The sequence below is a fragment of the Anser cygnoides genome, chromosome 1 (assembly GCF_040182565.1).
Source record: "Anser cygnoides isolate HZ-2024a breed goose chromosome 1, Taihu_goose_T2T_genome, whole genome shotgun sequence".
Lineage (NCBI taxonomy): Eukaryota > Metazoa > Chordata > Aves > Anseriformes > Anatidae > Anser > Anser cygnoides.
The window spans coordinates 130,554,995-130,571,731 of NC_089873.1; the positions used below are offsets into that span (position 1 = coordinate 130,554,995).

General features: G+C 36.2%; 1 protein-coding gene across 6 annotated transcripts in view; it reads left to right on the top strand.

Annotated features, from left to right (window-relative positions):
* The window catches only part of AP1S2 (adaptor related protein complex 1 subunit sigma 2), a 30,008-nt gene that overhangs the window by 11,236 nt on the left and 2,035 nt on the right, over nt 1-16,737 (top strand). Inside the window, exons 5-6 of one of the 6 annotated variants that reach the window (XR_007164374.2) lie at nt 6,641-6,735; nt 12,997-16,732. The exons of 3 other annotated variants lie outside the window; for them this stretch is intronic. Coding sequence is in view for 1 of the 3 variants with exons in the window: in XM_048066712.2 (XP_047922669.1) it covers nt 12,997-13,032 (36 nt within the window). In the remaining 2 variants the exon portion in view is untranslated. Of the gene's footprint in view, nt 1-6,640; nt 6,736-12,996; nt 16,733-16,737 lie in introns of those variants that run through there. 2 more of the 6 variants (XR_007164372.2, XM_048066712.2) reach the window with 2 other exon arrangements.

A 16,737-nucleotide genomic window follows, 5' to 3' on the forward strand; every position in this document is an offset into this window, starting at 1 on the left:
TACACTTACATCATGTAAATTCAAGTTAAAAATGTGAATGTAAAAAGTCTGACTCTTTCAGCTGGAGACTTTTCCCTTGCTGTGATAGCTTTACCCTGATACATTTTACTTGATACCCTTCTGTTTGCCACCTGAGATTTTCTTTGTTCTGTCAAGGTCTATTAACGCTTTTCTGATTAAATTGGAATTTAACTCTTGATCATGGCTCCACTGTAGTTGTATGTTTGTTTTTATAAGCTAATTGTTTTTTCACTGTTAGTAGAATTATATCAATTATCAGTCAAGTACAAAACTACTCCATATATATGCTTTTTAATTTATAAGAACTGTAAAGGTCTGATTTTGTATTGAAATTGAGCTTCCAAAAAAGTTTGACTTTTTCTCTGGATGGTATTTTGTATTAACTACTACCATGTGCATTCTGAGCTTAAAGAAGAAGGTTGTTAAAATAATAGTTTGTCACAAATGGAAACTTTTTGTACCTCTAGTTTATTTTTGCTTCCCAGAATACCTGAAAACTACTGGAGTGCAATATGTTTTGATTCCAAATGCAAACCATTTCTTGCAGGGTTATGGTTTGTTTGTTTTTTGACTGTGTCACACTGTAATAATGTGCAACAGAGGGACTTTTATATGGACCTGAAAACTTGCATTGCCTAATTTAAAAATTATTAATCAGTCTTGAATATACATTATTAATAATACATACATTAATGTATGAAGCACCTTAAAAGCTGCACAGAATGCTTGCACAAAGGAAAATAATTACAAATACATTAAGTGGCTGTTTGGGTAATGTTAAAAGAAAATGCAGAGGCATAAATTGCTGAATAATGAATCCGTTCTTAATAGTCTTGCCTACTTCTATAGTCTTGTGGCAGTTTTCCAGGATGTGCTTCTGTTTCTGAGCACCCACTTGTTGTGTCCTTAAGGTCTTGGTGCTGTGCAGTTCACTTACTGCTAGAGTTCATGGGGCTGAAATATGCAAACTTTTAAAGCCTATTTCATCAATTTCTTCTAGCTCTTAAAATTGCCCTCAGATCAAATATTTGTTCCCTACCTCCCATTTATTACCATCTGAAAACTTATCAGTAGCCAGTTAATCAAAACTGGCAGTATTATCTGTTATCTAGATAATAAAAACTAACTATACTAATGCTTCCATGCTTCACTGTAAGTCTATTGCTAGAAATGTCTGTTGAAAATGCTGTTGTGTGTCTTGTTTGATAGTTTTGCTATAGAAATTTTATTTATAGCTCTTTTGCTGTAGAAATTTTAGATACTTAAGTAGTGACTACAGAGGCATGCGTTTCTGAAAAGGTAGTATTTTGTGCAATCCACTCAATTATACTGAGGGAGGCAAATTTGCGGGCACCGTGTGTTTGTGCATGGCTGCATACCTGTGGTCTGTGGAAGATCTAAAACATGCATGATTTTGTGATTTTTTTAATGCATGAAACTCACAACACAATGTGTTTTATGGAAAGGAGAGAATCCATTTTTCCATTTAAGTTTGCTGTGTTTTTATTTGATGGTCCAAGAAAGCTAGTATGCTCGTTGGAAGTTCATGGTTACTCACTGTGATGAAAATGAATTTAAGGAGTTAATTCTAATATCTAAAACAGGCGGTTACGTATATATTTGAAACCAAATTTATACAGAATTGCTGGTCTTCATTTGAGGTTGGAGCAAATTCCTAAACGCTAGTTTCAAGTGAAAATTCTTCGTGGTATTTTTATCTGTTATTTTTATAAAATTCAGAAATTGTCCGCATTTTCTTCACCATTATTCTTACAGGTTGTGTATGCTTTCAGTAGTCTAAAAGACTTTAAATTACATTTTTTTTGAAGATCTCGAAAAAAATGGATGTATTCACAAATCACATTTTTTGTCATTTTTCTATTAATGATCAAAAATGTAGAAGCTGTGTAATGTTTTTCATAGGCTCTTGCAGTTTGGCCTCTGGTACTATCTACTAGTTCTTCCACATGAAAAATAATAGTTATGCTATGAATCACCCTCATTTACTTTGCTATTTCAAGTCCTTACCTCATCCTATATACAGAAGGGTGGTTAAATTGTTAATACCAGCTGACTTGTGCAAGATGGTTAAGGTTGCTATATAGATATAGTTTTAGAATGAGTATCTTTGCAAATGAAAATTTGGCTGTGAAAATTCTCTTGGAGATGAAATGTGTGCTTTGTAAACAGTAGGTTTGAAGGTATGTGTAATAGTGGGGAGATGGCATTAGGTTGCTCTTGGAATATGAGAAAATAGAGGAATGTTAGCATTAGCGGTGACAAAAGAACATCTTTGAAAACCTACAGAGGGTGAGAGCATAAGGTTTCTATGTCTGGTTTAGGAAAGAGCCCCTGTAAGCACCTGTTTCTTACTAGTTTTCTGAGAAACTTACTGTAATGCCACGAATTTGGTCTTCACTTAGCTTCACTTCACGTTAGCTCTTAAATATGGACTACTGCAGTAGACTGCCTTCTGAAGTTGGCTGTGACGTTCTGTGCTTTGGCTATACCTGGCTGTATGCCTCTCAGTGTGAAACAGGAACCAACAATGAAATCTTCGTTGTAATCTCTCTTTAAGGGGGAGCAGACTGCCTTGACTGTGATGTGTAACCTCTGACTCAGTTTCAAGTAGATAGCTTGGTCAGCTTAAGGCTGCAGTTCTGAAGACATCTATATGCTTGATATTATAAACAGATAATGGTCTCTAATTATGTTTTAGAAGATACTTGTGGGGACCTGTATGAGAGTTACTGTGATGGAGAAAGGCATATGCTATTAGTTAATTACTCAAGGATTAGGGAATACTTAAGGCCTATGTTGCTTGGGAATCTCTTTCAACTCTTACAAGATGCAGTGAGTTGTGGTTGTGTTTTGGTAGCTGACATTTTTTTAATGCTGTTCAGGCATCAGTCCCAGAAGGGTGTTAGATGTGTGGCAGAGGTGGTATTGCAGTTAGATTATGAAGTGTATGTCTTGTCCAGTTGTATCAGTCAAAAACTTCCATATATAGATCAAAAAAGTGAGCTCTTATGGTGCTGACTGGAGATATTAAGAACCTGGAATGAAACTACTTCTGTCTTCGTGTGATAGATGTGAGAAAGCATAACCATATTTATTCATGAGACATGTAAAACAGTTTGGCAAGTCTCACAGAAGAGCCTGTACGTAAATAGAATAAAGAAGTCCAATTTGGAACGTGCATTCAACATGTTGACTTCCTTTTTGAAGTATTGCATGCTTTCTTAATTGTGCTGTTTAAAATGTGTTAATACAGTATTATGTGAAGAAATGCATGCATGTGGAAATAGTTGTTTTTTCATATACTTTGGACTTGATGGGTAGATTTTTTTCTTTCCAGTCTTAGGAATAAAAAGTTGCATTGCTTGTTCTTAAAGACTAGCATAGTTGATCAGAAAACATTACTTAAAACCAAGATAAAGCATATGTTAGTGGTCAGTTGCTTTTTTGTTCATTTTCCCATGTGAGCTGAACAGATGGTTATTTTTTGAATGAAGTAAACCTTGTATACATAACTTGACTAGAGTGATGTTACTGTATATATAATATGCTTCACTTTGGAAGAACTCGTTTGCACCTTGTCTTAGGAAAGTACACTTGTCAATTTGTTCTAATATGATACGAATTATTCTTCTGGTGGTGAAAACTAGCCTGCTTCTTAAACTCAGCATTCACAGGATGCAAAGCAAGGAGATTAAAGAGTTACAAAGTTTTTAATTGTGTGGAACTGCTTAAATCTTGTGTTTCCAAATATGTCAGTTAACTTCCAGCCCTTTTACACTGTCTTTTTTGTGTGTATGTTTAGTTAACTATTTCACTCTTCGTAGCATTCTGCTCAAGTAAAGTGACTTAAAATCTCTGCAGAACTGCATTACTGACTTCATATCTAGATCTGTTTATGGCTATCTTGCTTGTCATCAGCTCTCTAAGTTTAAAAGTACTGATAAAACCTGCCAGCTGTTTTTGAAGATGTGTTCATAGTTTCTGACATACCTAATACAAATGTAGCTGAACTTCAGATGGAATGAACTCTAAGAATATACGTCATCAGAAATCATAGGAATATCACTTCTTTGGAACAAACCTCTAACTACAACTAGTTGTCACTTTAGTGGTAGCAGACAGGTCTGTAATCCTTGAATGCAAAAGTACTTCTGTATTTTTAATACACATTTTTCAACTGTCCTCTCTGCTATGGAATAGGCTTTCCTACAAATACCAGATCATACTCTTTTTGTTTAAAGCAATCAGTTTGTCCAGAAAACGAGTAGTAGAACCTGCATCTCAGTTTTTTCTCCCAGATAGAAATGAGAGAGGAGGGGAAGTTAATCTTTTCAGACCTAAAAGTTATTCTAAAAAAAAGTGGCATTGAGTATCCAGGATGTCGTCATATCACACTTCACCCACTTCCCATTCTAAGACTTTTTTCCCTGGTAACTTAATAATTGGTCTATATGTCAGTCTTTTATTCTTTATTCTTTATTTGGAGAGATGTAGTTAGTAGTTATGCTAATACTCTTTGAAATTTCTTGCTTTTCTAGATTTCATGATTCTTAGGACCTCGTTATCATAGGTTTGCACACTGGTTTCTAAACGTTTCAGAAATCCAGTTGTCTTTCCAGAAACACATGGTCAGATATTAACCTATCCTTCACTTTGAATTGAAAATGATAGAAATCAGTCTGTTCTTCACCTGTGCAACTTCTGTGCAGACCTTTAGAATCTCATTTTAGTAAGTCTGTCTCCATAATGTTTTTTCTTGACAGTTTTGTTCAGAGTGTGCATGTAAGATGCGAGTAATGTTATTCTCTTAAATCAGAAACTGATTAGAAGGTCCTAAGAATCCTCAAGTTATGAGGAAGGCATCTACCATATAAGTGTTGCATTAAATGTTCAATTTGTTTTGCGAATTGAAACGCTATAAACAATTACAAGTAAGGCAATTAGTACAAGTTAAGTCCTTGCTGTTCCTGGCAACTATTCAGTACCCTCTCTGATATAAATTGCAATACTAATAATCAATGTTTACATCACAAAACTAACTGTGGAATTGATTATTCTTTTATTCAAGTGATCCTTACAGAACTGTGAAGGGTATATTAACAATACTGAACTCCTGATAGATTTTCTCCAGAGATACTCTTCTGTTTCTGTCTGTAGAAGTACTGCATCGGGGTGATAGGATGAAGATTTTAGCTCTGCTGCATAATCCATAGTTGTTTCCAGGAGCTTAGTCGCATGCTTTTGGTCAATAAACATAGAAAATTCAATGAACAATTGCAGAAGACTGCTTGACAGTAAGGAGTATCTTACCTTCAGAATTAGATGCTCTTTCTGAATGAGCACATAAATCTACATTTTAATAGAACGCATTCCCCAAATCTGGCAGAATGCTGAAAAGAGCGGTGTTAGATGTTTGAACCTTGAGATAGTGAGGAGAAAATTCCATTTCCCTCCGGTGTCTGAGAATTGTGTGAGATGATGTGTCATGTTGCAGTAGTACTGTCCTTCCTTAAAACTCTCATTACTGGTGAAGATGTGTTTAGAGCTCCACAGAACAGTAGATGAAAAAAGAAAATGAATGCCCTCAGGAGGGATCCCATTGTGTTCAGGTTTTGGATTCTGATTTCTTTGTGCTCGTATCTGTACAAATGTCAGGCATGTTGCTGGTATGTTTGGGAGCTTTTAGATACTATTTTAAAGGAAGAAGCTCTATTTTTTTTACCAGTCTGTCTAACAGGAGTAATAGTTCTGGTGCTGGCTATACATTGGAAGTGTGTGTGTTTTAATCTTATGCTGAAAGTTTGGTTTGAAAAGGCAATAAATGTCTGAGAAGGCCTATCCACTTTTTTTGAGAAATCTAAGTATGGATGATTAATGTATGGATTAAAGCGAAAATGTTCAACTTCTTGTACCAGGCATTACTACATGAAAACAACTAGATTGTCACATACAGCTCAGCAAGTAACAATGGTAACTATTAGAGGAGTAAATATCATTACATAGCTCTTGAATTAAATAGTTTAGATTACTTAAGGGATAAGTTGAATGTTACTCATCTCCCTTTATGGAACAAAACTTACTCAAATATCAATGTTAGTAATAGCGCCATGTGAAATGGTCACTGGATTAAATTGATAAAATTGAAAAATTGGTAAATTTGATACCATCCTGTGCTACTACACTCTCAGTCTATTAAGGTTACAGTAACGAGCAACTGATTTTTAAGTTCTCTTCAAGCATAGGTGAAGCTTTCTGATTAGAGCTTATTCTTTTAAGGAATTGATATCCTTAGCTTGTTAAGAAGTGAAAAACTAATGCATTCTTCAATTCATCTGTATGGAATCTTTTGAACAGATGTTCTTTACTGATGCATTTATTTGCTTTCTTAACGGTGGACTTTTAGTAGGACCTCATAAAATTGTGTTAATGAATAACAATAGCTGAAATATTTTTAAGTGAAATAACTGAACTTTTATATAAAATGGAGAATATTTTCTAACTTATCTTAAATAGAAATAAGCTGTAAATAGTGTTTTAATTTGTTTTTTTTACATAGTTAATACTACATTTTCACTGCTGCTTGATTTTGTGTTTGTAGAGCCAGAATGAAGACTGGGGAGGTTTGTCTGAGGATATCTTATGATTAAGAGCAATCTAAGACATTAGCCCTTTTGACCCCCATCTAAGTGATTGGTAACTACCAAGTTTACCATTTTGGTGGCATGGATTAAATGGGTGCTATGCAAAGACTGTTGCACGTGTAATTAAATCCTTGCAAGGGTAAACAAAAATGGGTGATGGGCTTAACCTTCTGCAACACTTGCATGATGGTCTTTGAAGAGTGCTTTGAGTGTTCCCTTTTATTTTCCTTTGTTGTACTAACCGCATCAACTCAAAGTGTCTGACTTCTACTAGCTTTCTTTTGGTGTCGATAATTAAGTGGGATAATGCAAGTTAGAGAAATGGATACCAAAACTAATAACTAAACAGATGTTTGGCTTTGTTTACTTACAATCAACCCATGTAAATGTGTATTTACTGGAAAATGGGCTGTTTACATCTGCTGTGCGAGGAAAATGGGCCCTAAAAAGACTGGGTGCTGCTGCAATTGACTGTATATCAAGTGCCGGATGCTGCATGACAGAACAAAGCTTATTTGCATATATAGTGCATTGCAACATATTTTTGTCCAAAGCGTAAGTGGAGTACATTGTGGCAGTCCTACTAATAAAGGTAAGATTTTGTCTTAAATAAGGCAAGTTTAAAACGCACATGAAAATGATTTGCTAGAGAAAACGTAATTAGCCTGCTGCTTATTTGATATCAGGATATACAAGTATTTCAGTCGACAAATCGGCTTTTGTAACGTGGAACTGCAGTAATAAATGTAATTTCGTATGCAGCTTTATAAAGATCAGGAATTAGTTTCCAGACCAAAGAAAATTATTATAATAGGAAAAAAGTTTTGTAACATGTTCAAAATCAAATACACTGTTATATGTATCGTTTTACCACTTAGAAGTTACCTAGTACATGATATGGCAGTTGATTGGTATTGGGGAGTGGGGAGTAACTAATATGCTTGCATATTAGATCTGTAGAATACGAGCAGCCAACAAGTTGTTTGTTCAAAATTGAATTACTTATATGAATCTAGTCATATCCTAAAACAACTGAAAGAAAACCTAAATGTTCCAACTTGATTTTTTCCACATTTTTCTTCACATCTTTTGCTTTTTTTTCCTCTTTAGAATAGTAAGCTTATTCACAAAGTGTGGTTTTCTTGGTGAGGTTAGTGTTAATACTGTGACTGTAAACATTTTCTTGTGATTAGAACTTTAAAAAGGATATCCGTGTTAGTTCAGACCTATGTTAAGCATAGAGTTTTTATTTAGGAGTGTTAATCTTTTGTTGTCTTAGACTGCTACAAAGACTGATTCAGGAACATGCGAGCTCAAGCTTAGAGAATTCTGGGTGACTTGAGTTTATCTACAGTATGTCCATTAATTCTTTGGGGGCATGGTTTTAGCTGAACAAATGTGCTTTGTCCCCATTGATTTAAACAGTGGTGTTATCAGTTGCCTATGGGATGCTTCTTCCTGGGCTGTGCTTTTCCCTGAAAGGAGTGGAAGAATAGTCACTGTGTACAGAGCACAACTTCTGCTCGTTGTGACTCCGCAGAATTTGCAGAACAATTCTGCCCTGCAAACATTTGTCCAAACAACTATAGGAAGGCAAAGTGCTGCAGAACAGGAAGGAGTGGGACTGCATAAATGCCATTGCCATGGAAGCTGAATGATACTGGACGTGACATGGCTGTTACAACAGCATATTCTGGTCATCCCTTCAGAAACACAGCCCAGCAGTTTAAGTAATGGTTCCTTAAGCAAAGGGGAATAAGTAATGTAAACCTCTAGCCGCAGTGCAGGACTGGAAGAGAATGGAAGAAAACATAAATGAATCCTTTTGTGCATTGTTTGGCAACGTGCCAAACATACAGACACCGTGGTATTGTCTGGGAGAGGAGAACTCAGTGATTTGTTTTATAACTTCGGCTCTGGCTTCGTACTACAGAGCATTCTGCAGGAGTATTTCCCTAAAGCTTTTTGTGTTCTTGTGGTGGGAAAGCAAAGCCTCCAGTGGCTGTTCAGAACCACCCTCACCAAGAAAGCTCAGACCCTGTCAATTCTTCCTAGCTCGCTTTGTACCAACTGACGGGCAGGTAGAAAGCACTGCCTACCGGGGCGATTATCACCCCTGATCCAGCAGGTCAGAAACAGCAGGAAGCAGGACCACCCGCTGTTATCCAGTTACAGTACGTAAAGTTTCCACTGGTATTTTTACTCCTGCTTTTGAGAGGGAGGTAGGCAGGTCACTGCCGTTTGTCACATCCTTCTGCTCTGGTCTGTTGAGGTAATGGTAATGTTTTAGACCCTAATTGTGCACATATGCTAGAACATTTTGCTGAGAAACATGTCCATGACAACTTTTGCTGTTTCAGAGAATCTTGTTGACTGATTTGCACCAATCTTGAAGGCTTTTTTTGTCCTCTGTGCATAGGAAATTGCAGACAAGATCTTGACTTGGAGATAGCATCACTACAGATTTTTTTAAACGATATCATAGTTAATAGTTGTATTTGAACACAGTGAAGACCTCCTGGGTATTTCTAGGCTCTCTGAGGAAGCAAAACACATTGCTTTCCCTTGTAAGTAAAGTAGACTTTTCCCAATAACCCTGTAATTGTAGCTTCTGAGTACTTGGCTAAGCAAAGATTGGGAAACAGTTACCCTACTATTTTAAGGTCCTTGAAACTTCAAGTGAACAGTAGCAGTTTCCTAAAGCAGCCTCTCATTAGAAATATTTCCTAATAAAGATTCAGAAGTAGAGTGTAAAAGTAATTGCTTCTGAAGAATTACTGAAGAAGTGCTTGTTAAATGTTAATCTCTACTGTAAGAGCTTCATGTTTTTAAACAGAAACCCTCATCCTTCCCCTCTCTTTTCCACATAAGTTTTTTTTCTGTAGAATCATTCCCAAACTGCTGTGCACTTCATGGCCCTGCATTTCGTCTGTTTTCACTTGGGGTTTGTTTAGATGCTGGGAAAGAACAAATAAGCAACAAAACACCAGGTCTTTATCATAAGGTAGCCACTATATTTGTCTGCAGTTTAGCATGGCTTGCATTCATGGGGGTTTGTGCTGGTTTTGACGGAAAGTTGAAACAAAAACCTAAGCAAATTTTACCTGACAAAGGAGGCATGCCAGGCGTTCCTGAAGTATGTTTCTCACTGTTGAACTGTCAGCAGGGCAAAACACTGAGCTTGAGTCAGCTTGGTTTAGGCATAAATTATTTCTTGTCTCTTTAATCCTGAAAGAAGTAGACTGTTTTCTTGTCCACTGCAGACAAAAATTGCAGCAAGAAAATAAATTCCAAGTAGATGTTTGGAAAAATTTTAGTAGCAATGATAATGAAGCATTTGGGTAGATTGCCTGGGGGATGTTAAAATGTTTCCATCACTGGATGCCTTTAACGGATTAAATATATATATATATCAGTAATGTTACAGGTGTGCTGTTTGGAGGACTGTATTAAATGAAGTCCCTTCTAATTTTTGTATGACTATGATATTTAATTAGGCTGAGTCATTACAAAGCTGATTGAGAAAAATGTTGCTTGGGCTGGCTAAGTAGTTCTGTGACCCAAATTCTACCATTTTTTTTAACTTAATCTCTAATGACTTGGACTGAAAATCCCAGTGTTACCAGCTTCTAAAAATGAGCTGCAAAAACAAATGTCAGTTTGAAAAAAAAAAATGGATTCTACTAACTAGGATCTACATGTTAAAGTCAGATAAACAGTTGACATACACACTTTTAAAATAAGTGGTGATTTTTCAGGGGCAGTGTTTCATGTTAGTTTGACATTGTATTGTTCTGTAAGAACACCATTACCTCTTCCCTAGCTGCTAGGTGAACTTATTTATAAACTCACAGCTAGTTAGCTATCTTAAGCACATGCTTCACAGGCTCAGATGTCTGAGGTCTGCAGAGTCCCGTAGAAGGAAGGAAAGCAAAGTAGTCTAGATGCTGGTTGTAAAAGTTGACATCTGTCCTTTCCCCTCCCAAGTATGTTTTCTGGTATTCAGACCTGCAGGCTCACTTCTCTGCAGGCAGTGTGGCAGGGAGCACAGCGAGAAATTTAGCAGTTCGTAGTTGAAGCATGTGAGGTACTGTAGTTCTCTGACCAGATACAATTTGTCAAAATTTTTTTTCCTGTTGGTTATCAGGCTACCACAGTGCCGACCCTCTGTGGATGATATTCTAGGATGTCCTCTGTACAGAGGGCTCACTGAAACTGCAGCAGTTTCCATCTCACAATTCTGCTGCTATTGCTTCATCTCTCAGTTACTGTTATCTTCCCTTTCATCTTTTAGATTCACCTCTACAGTGTCAGTTTATTGCTAGGCTAGTTGCAGGTGGTGTTTACATGTTCCATAAGCTAAAATGCTGCCAGGAGTGAAATTACCACTTTCTTCCTGTTGTTATCTGACACTCTGTCTTGCCTTATCAGTAGGTAATACATTTCTGTCAAGATGAGACCCTAATCCCGTAAGATTAATTTGAGTCAGTCATCTAACTTTGTGTACCAGTATTTTCACACCAGAGATATTTAATTCCTATTTTCAGTGGTTTATGGCCTCAAGAAAGAGGTGGGGAATAATACCTGGAGGGTGGAGTTGGGGGGAATAGAATATTCAGTTGTAAACTTGGGTAGTTTGGAAATTACCAAAAGGTAACAAGTAAATAAACAAAAAAGGAACACTTCCATGTCCTTATTTGCTGATATCAGGTAGTGTAAAACTAAAAGATAACAGGTAAAAACTGAAAATACAAAAATGTAAAAATTAGGTGTTTCAGATTGTTACAATTATGCCTGTTTTTTAGTTGTCTTCATGAAGGAATGTCATGCCAGCAGTGTGAGTAAAGCAGAAGTTCTCCATAATTATCTCTGGAAATGTTTTGTCTGTGGAGGCTTCTAGAATTACTCTTCTTTTTAGTCAAGGCTCCTACTCCTTGGGGCTAGTACTGTATGCTGTCAGTTTGATGTTTCCTTTTCCAGTTAAAAATATGCCTCAACTCTCATACACTCATTTTTAAACGTGTGCTGACACTTGACTTAAGTAAGAATTTTAAGAGTTAAAATTCCATTTATAATTCACTGCTATGCACCAATTCTTCCTAGTTCTGCCAAAAATCACAGCAGACTTCACTTTGCAACTGCCACTGAGCTGTTGTTTGAGAACTACTGGATTTGTTCCTGATAATTTTAAGTAACTGGTATGAAATAATGGTCAGGTTACTGATTCTTAAAAAGCAATGTAAATCCTGTAAAGCCTCTAAGATATTTTTGTTGGGACTTCTACTAAGTGGAGATAATTTAAAAAATAAACGTTGAACATTTTGTGAATTAGATGGCAATACTGCCATGAAATAATACAGGACAGAAGAAATGTTAGGTTTAGAAGTCATCGGAACTTTCTCGGTTCTGTTCCAAGACTTCAATGATTGGGGGAGGTAGGGTGCTAAAATACTTTTGAAGATTTTAATGGGTATAAAATGAAAGATGCTAACTAGTATGCAGAGAGGTTTTTCTCCCAGACAGTGCTTAATTGGCATATCTGGGGCGTATGCTCCTAAATCACTATTGCTCTGTTTAAAAACTTTATCTGTCTTCAAGGCATTGTTTTTTTATGGGGGTTTAAAAAAAAAAGTTGTTACTTGATTTCTAACTCATCTTTCAACAAATCGTGTCCTAACTTTCATGCTGACAAAATAAAGAGCTGGGTTATTAAGTTCAGTGGCATAATTCAAAAGCAAAGAACTTGGCCTGCTGTGAGAGGTGTCTCAGATTCCTCCCATTTTTGAGACAGGAGCTCTTTAAAAGAATGGTAATTTCTCTATCAAGTAACCCCCCTGCTGCATTACCTTGGTGTGTTGTGCTCTTTGCAGTTGCATTCTGGGGGCCTGTTATCAGTGTGTGTCTGAGAGAGTGGATATGGTAGGTGGTGTCAGGAGTTCACCTAGCACACTGCTGTGTCTCTCACAGCAGCCAAAAGTTGATGCCTGCCAAAGAGGCTAGCACGTAACAGATACATAGGGTGAGCCATCTCTGGAACAGTTACTCAGCTTCAAACAATTTTTGGCTGAGAAGAAACTCTGAACTTTCTAGAGTAATTATGTGAAACTCTCCTGTACGTTGGTGCTGCCAGCATGCAAGTACAGGGGGTTAAAACCATGATTTTTCCCTAGGAAACCTAGAGTAGTCAAAAATGCAGTATTTTATGTATAAAATGTTCTTCCATGTCAGGGATACAAAAGTGAGAATCTTTTTTTTCCTTGCATATATGTCCACCTTTTTCCTATGTGTAAGAATATGTACATTTCTTTTGTAGCCACGTCATGAATACTTTAATGTCCCAGTGTACTAAATGGCTTCATTCATCATGCATGCAGAATTTCAGAGGAGATAGACCTGTGACTTACTCATGACAACATTATCATCAGCTTGGTGAATCCAGTCATCTTGAATCTAATAGAATACCACAACCATTCTCTGCTGTTGTACTTTCCTCTTCCCCCTATGTTTTACAGTGTTGTCTCTTCACATGTCTCATTTCAACAAAACTTGTGCTTCTTGGCATATGGTTTAACTTTTTTATTGTGTGTAAGCTTGAAGTCTTATGCTTAAAAGTTCTGCAGAATTTTCTGAGCTAAACATCTATTTGCTGCAGCACCTGTACTGTAACATTACTTGACCTGTTATCTTTTAACTGAGTTTTGGTGGTATTTAAACTTAGAGTTAAAATCAGTAGATTGTTAATATTTACTGAGATATTAGTGTAGTAGTAGTGTGTGGAACTACTATATATATACACAGAAGTATTAAATATTGCACAATTCTACATAGATCTTGCATCTTAATTAAAGATGCTCATACCAGTATCCTTTGCTGAATCCGGTACAATAGCGTGCCTTACCTTACAAACAGACGGAAGACAGAATTGATTAGGGCCATGAGAATGACTTACGTAAATCTGGAAGTTACAACATTTTGTATTTCAATGTTCAAAACACTGGTGTGAGTTAAACAATTGCTGCTACTGAAGAAGAGAACAAGTTCATTGTTTCCCACATGATTAGGATGGGAAAGACTTTAAGTTCATTAATAGCATACTTGAAATGTGTCTTCAATTGATATTTACAGTTTTAAGTGCAGACTGCAGTGTGCATCAGCAAACTGCCACACACATAAATATGATGAGTAACTTTCAGTTAGAAAGAGTGGGCAGAATGAGAGGGCACTCATTGCGTCCTCTGTTAGCCTAGCAGAAGAGTGTATTTTGTAACATAAAACCAATGCTGTCTTTGAAAATTGTTGAAATATAATTAGCAAAGAGGTGGTTAGAGAGGTTAACTAGCTACTTAAAAGTAGCTAGTAGCTTACAAGTAGCTAGTTCCACATTTTATATGTGGTAATGCACTACAGTTCAAGTGTTAAACTGACATAAAGATGAGAGATTTAGGGGATGGGACAAAAGATTTGGGTTAGACTTGCAGCATTCTGAAGTCATAGAAGACAAGATCATAGGAGTGGTTTTCCATTTCCAAGTTTGCCTTTTTCTGTAAGACATTAACAATGTATTTCTGAATGTCTGGTTAATGCTGCTTTAGCCTGCATTATTTCACGCCTGTTGGCTTAAAATGCTGTGCATTGAGCTGTAATGAGATGCTGTTTTTCTTGTTATCTGTATACAGCTGCTTGCTTCTAAATGACTAGGTAATGAATTAGCTTCCCTGGCATGTTTGAAATAAAAGTATTGCATGCACTTTTGTCTCATGTGAATGGCTTTTTTCCTCATCTGTGTTCTGATATATTTCAAATTTGCATTGTTTGCCTTGGGTGATTCTGAGCTGCAGGTAGTGTATAATAAAGCAGAATGTATTCCATAATTGCATAAAATGTTTGACACTTCCTAAAACAAATAACATGATCAAAACATAATCCATTCCATTTGTTTCTTAAAAGTCATAATTGATGAAATTATTCTAGCAAAACACATTAGCTTTTAGGTGTTCCTGTTGAGATTATATTGTTGATATGCATGTAAGAAGGCATGTTTGCCTCAAGGCTACTGCTGTAGTATTAAAACGTTAACATCTTACCGAGTTTAACTGGTGAGGTCTACCTGTGGGCAAGTAGCAAATGTCCTTGAAATAATTTGCTTTAAATTCATTATCAGCCAATGACCTTGATTTATTCGAAGAAATTTAATCTTAAATTAAGTATATGCCTAGTGAAAATCATCTGCAACTTTGAATAGGCAGTGGAGATGGCAATAGTAAACTGCTCTAAAGATAGCAGCAGTGCACTGTCTTCAGTTAGAGCAACCTTTCTTTAGGTTGTTTAGTAAACACACTGCTTCACCACTGTAAATGTCTACTGCTGTTGAGTCAATTTAAAACTTTTAAATGATTGTTCTACTACAGGTATTTTCAAGACCCAGAAATCTGTGAGAAGTTTCACGATTTCATGTTTTCCTCAAGGTCTTCTTTTTCCACTTGAGTTCTGTTCCTATAGTTGGTTAAAAGTATAGGATTTTTTGGAGTAAAATGCATCAAGTTATTGGATAGGGGAGAGGCATATCCTCTAAAATGAATGCAACAAAATCATCTGGGAATTTAATGCTACAGGTTATATTAAAAACATGGTATAGCTTCCTCTTCAAGCAGTGTCTCTTTTTGGTGTGTGTGGGGGGGCATGTTAAATACACAAGTAAGTCTTTTAGCCTACCATACTGCCTTGCTTTATCAGGGTCACTGCAGTTCTAAGAATATTTAAATATTGCATCAGTGAGAAAACACTACATCCTTAATTCACTGCTTATCTTGCTTCCAGTTTTAACTTTTTTTTTCTTTTTGGATTTTGGAAGCCATCTGAAAGTGCTCAGCAGTGGACTTTTTCAAATGCTGACTTTCAAGTGAATTTGCCTTTAAAATATTATAACTTTTAGTTTAGTGTTAAATAGTCTTACATGTGAATTGAATTGATTGAAGATTCTAAATGTGATCACTTTGTGCTCCGCAGTCAAAGTCCATAGAAACGAAGTTCTGGTGTTGCTTGCAAGATTTAAGGCTTTTAATTTTGTACTTTACCCAAAATATATTTTTCTAAAAAAAAAAAAATGTTTAGGTAACAGTTTGTTTAGGAAACATTTGTTTGCTGCTTTAACTGTTATCTGCCTTTTTCCTGCTTCATGACATGTCTTGCTTTAGGATGCTAAAGTAAGTTTATTCATACTCTGGATATTAAAAATGCTTGTTTCCATAAAGATACAGTATCCCTTTTTATTTACTATCATATTGTTAATAATTATGGCAAAGTACTGCTTAATGTTTCTAATCAAAGTAATATGTTTTTCAGATGCTATAGCAATAATGAATACGGAACTGATGATAACCCTTTGGAGTTTTGTATAAAACAATTTGCTCTGACTATAAACAAAGCTTTGTAAGAATAGAATTAACCTAAAACTTTGTATTCTACCTGCTGTAGAATAATTCAATTCCAATCCTAGCAATTCCTCCACTGTCAGAACAGTAAATTTATTGACACCAGCTGTACCAAGGAACCTGGACTTGTTTTTTTTTTAAGCTAAGCATGTTACCTGTGTAAAACGTCTAGGCTCTTCGTGAAGAGCATGAGGGATACTGTATCGAAGTAGCTTCAGTCTTTTTCATCCATGCATTCCTTCTAGCCTAGCAGAGGCCCATGAAACACTTTACCACAAAAATAACTGGCAGACTCCATTGCAAGATGCTTCCCTGTCCCTCTCCAGTTCATATCTCTATTACTGGGTTGTGATTTGTTCCCTGCTGGTACACTTGAATTGCTTTTTTTATTATGCTTAAGGGCAATAAAATCTACCAGCTCTTCCTGTGAACCATGACAATCTAATTAACAGCTCTTTGAAAAGTGCAGCTAATGCCATGTTTGCAAACTGCAGTGCTTTTATATTTTCATGTCTTTCAGCTTTTCTTTAATTAAGCATCTTTCATACTAACTCTCATGTATGGTGTACTCTTCAGTAGAAGCACAGGATCCATTTACCACTGTCTCAAATTTTCCCTCCATA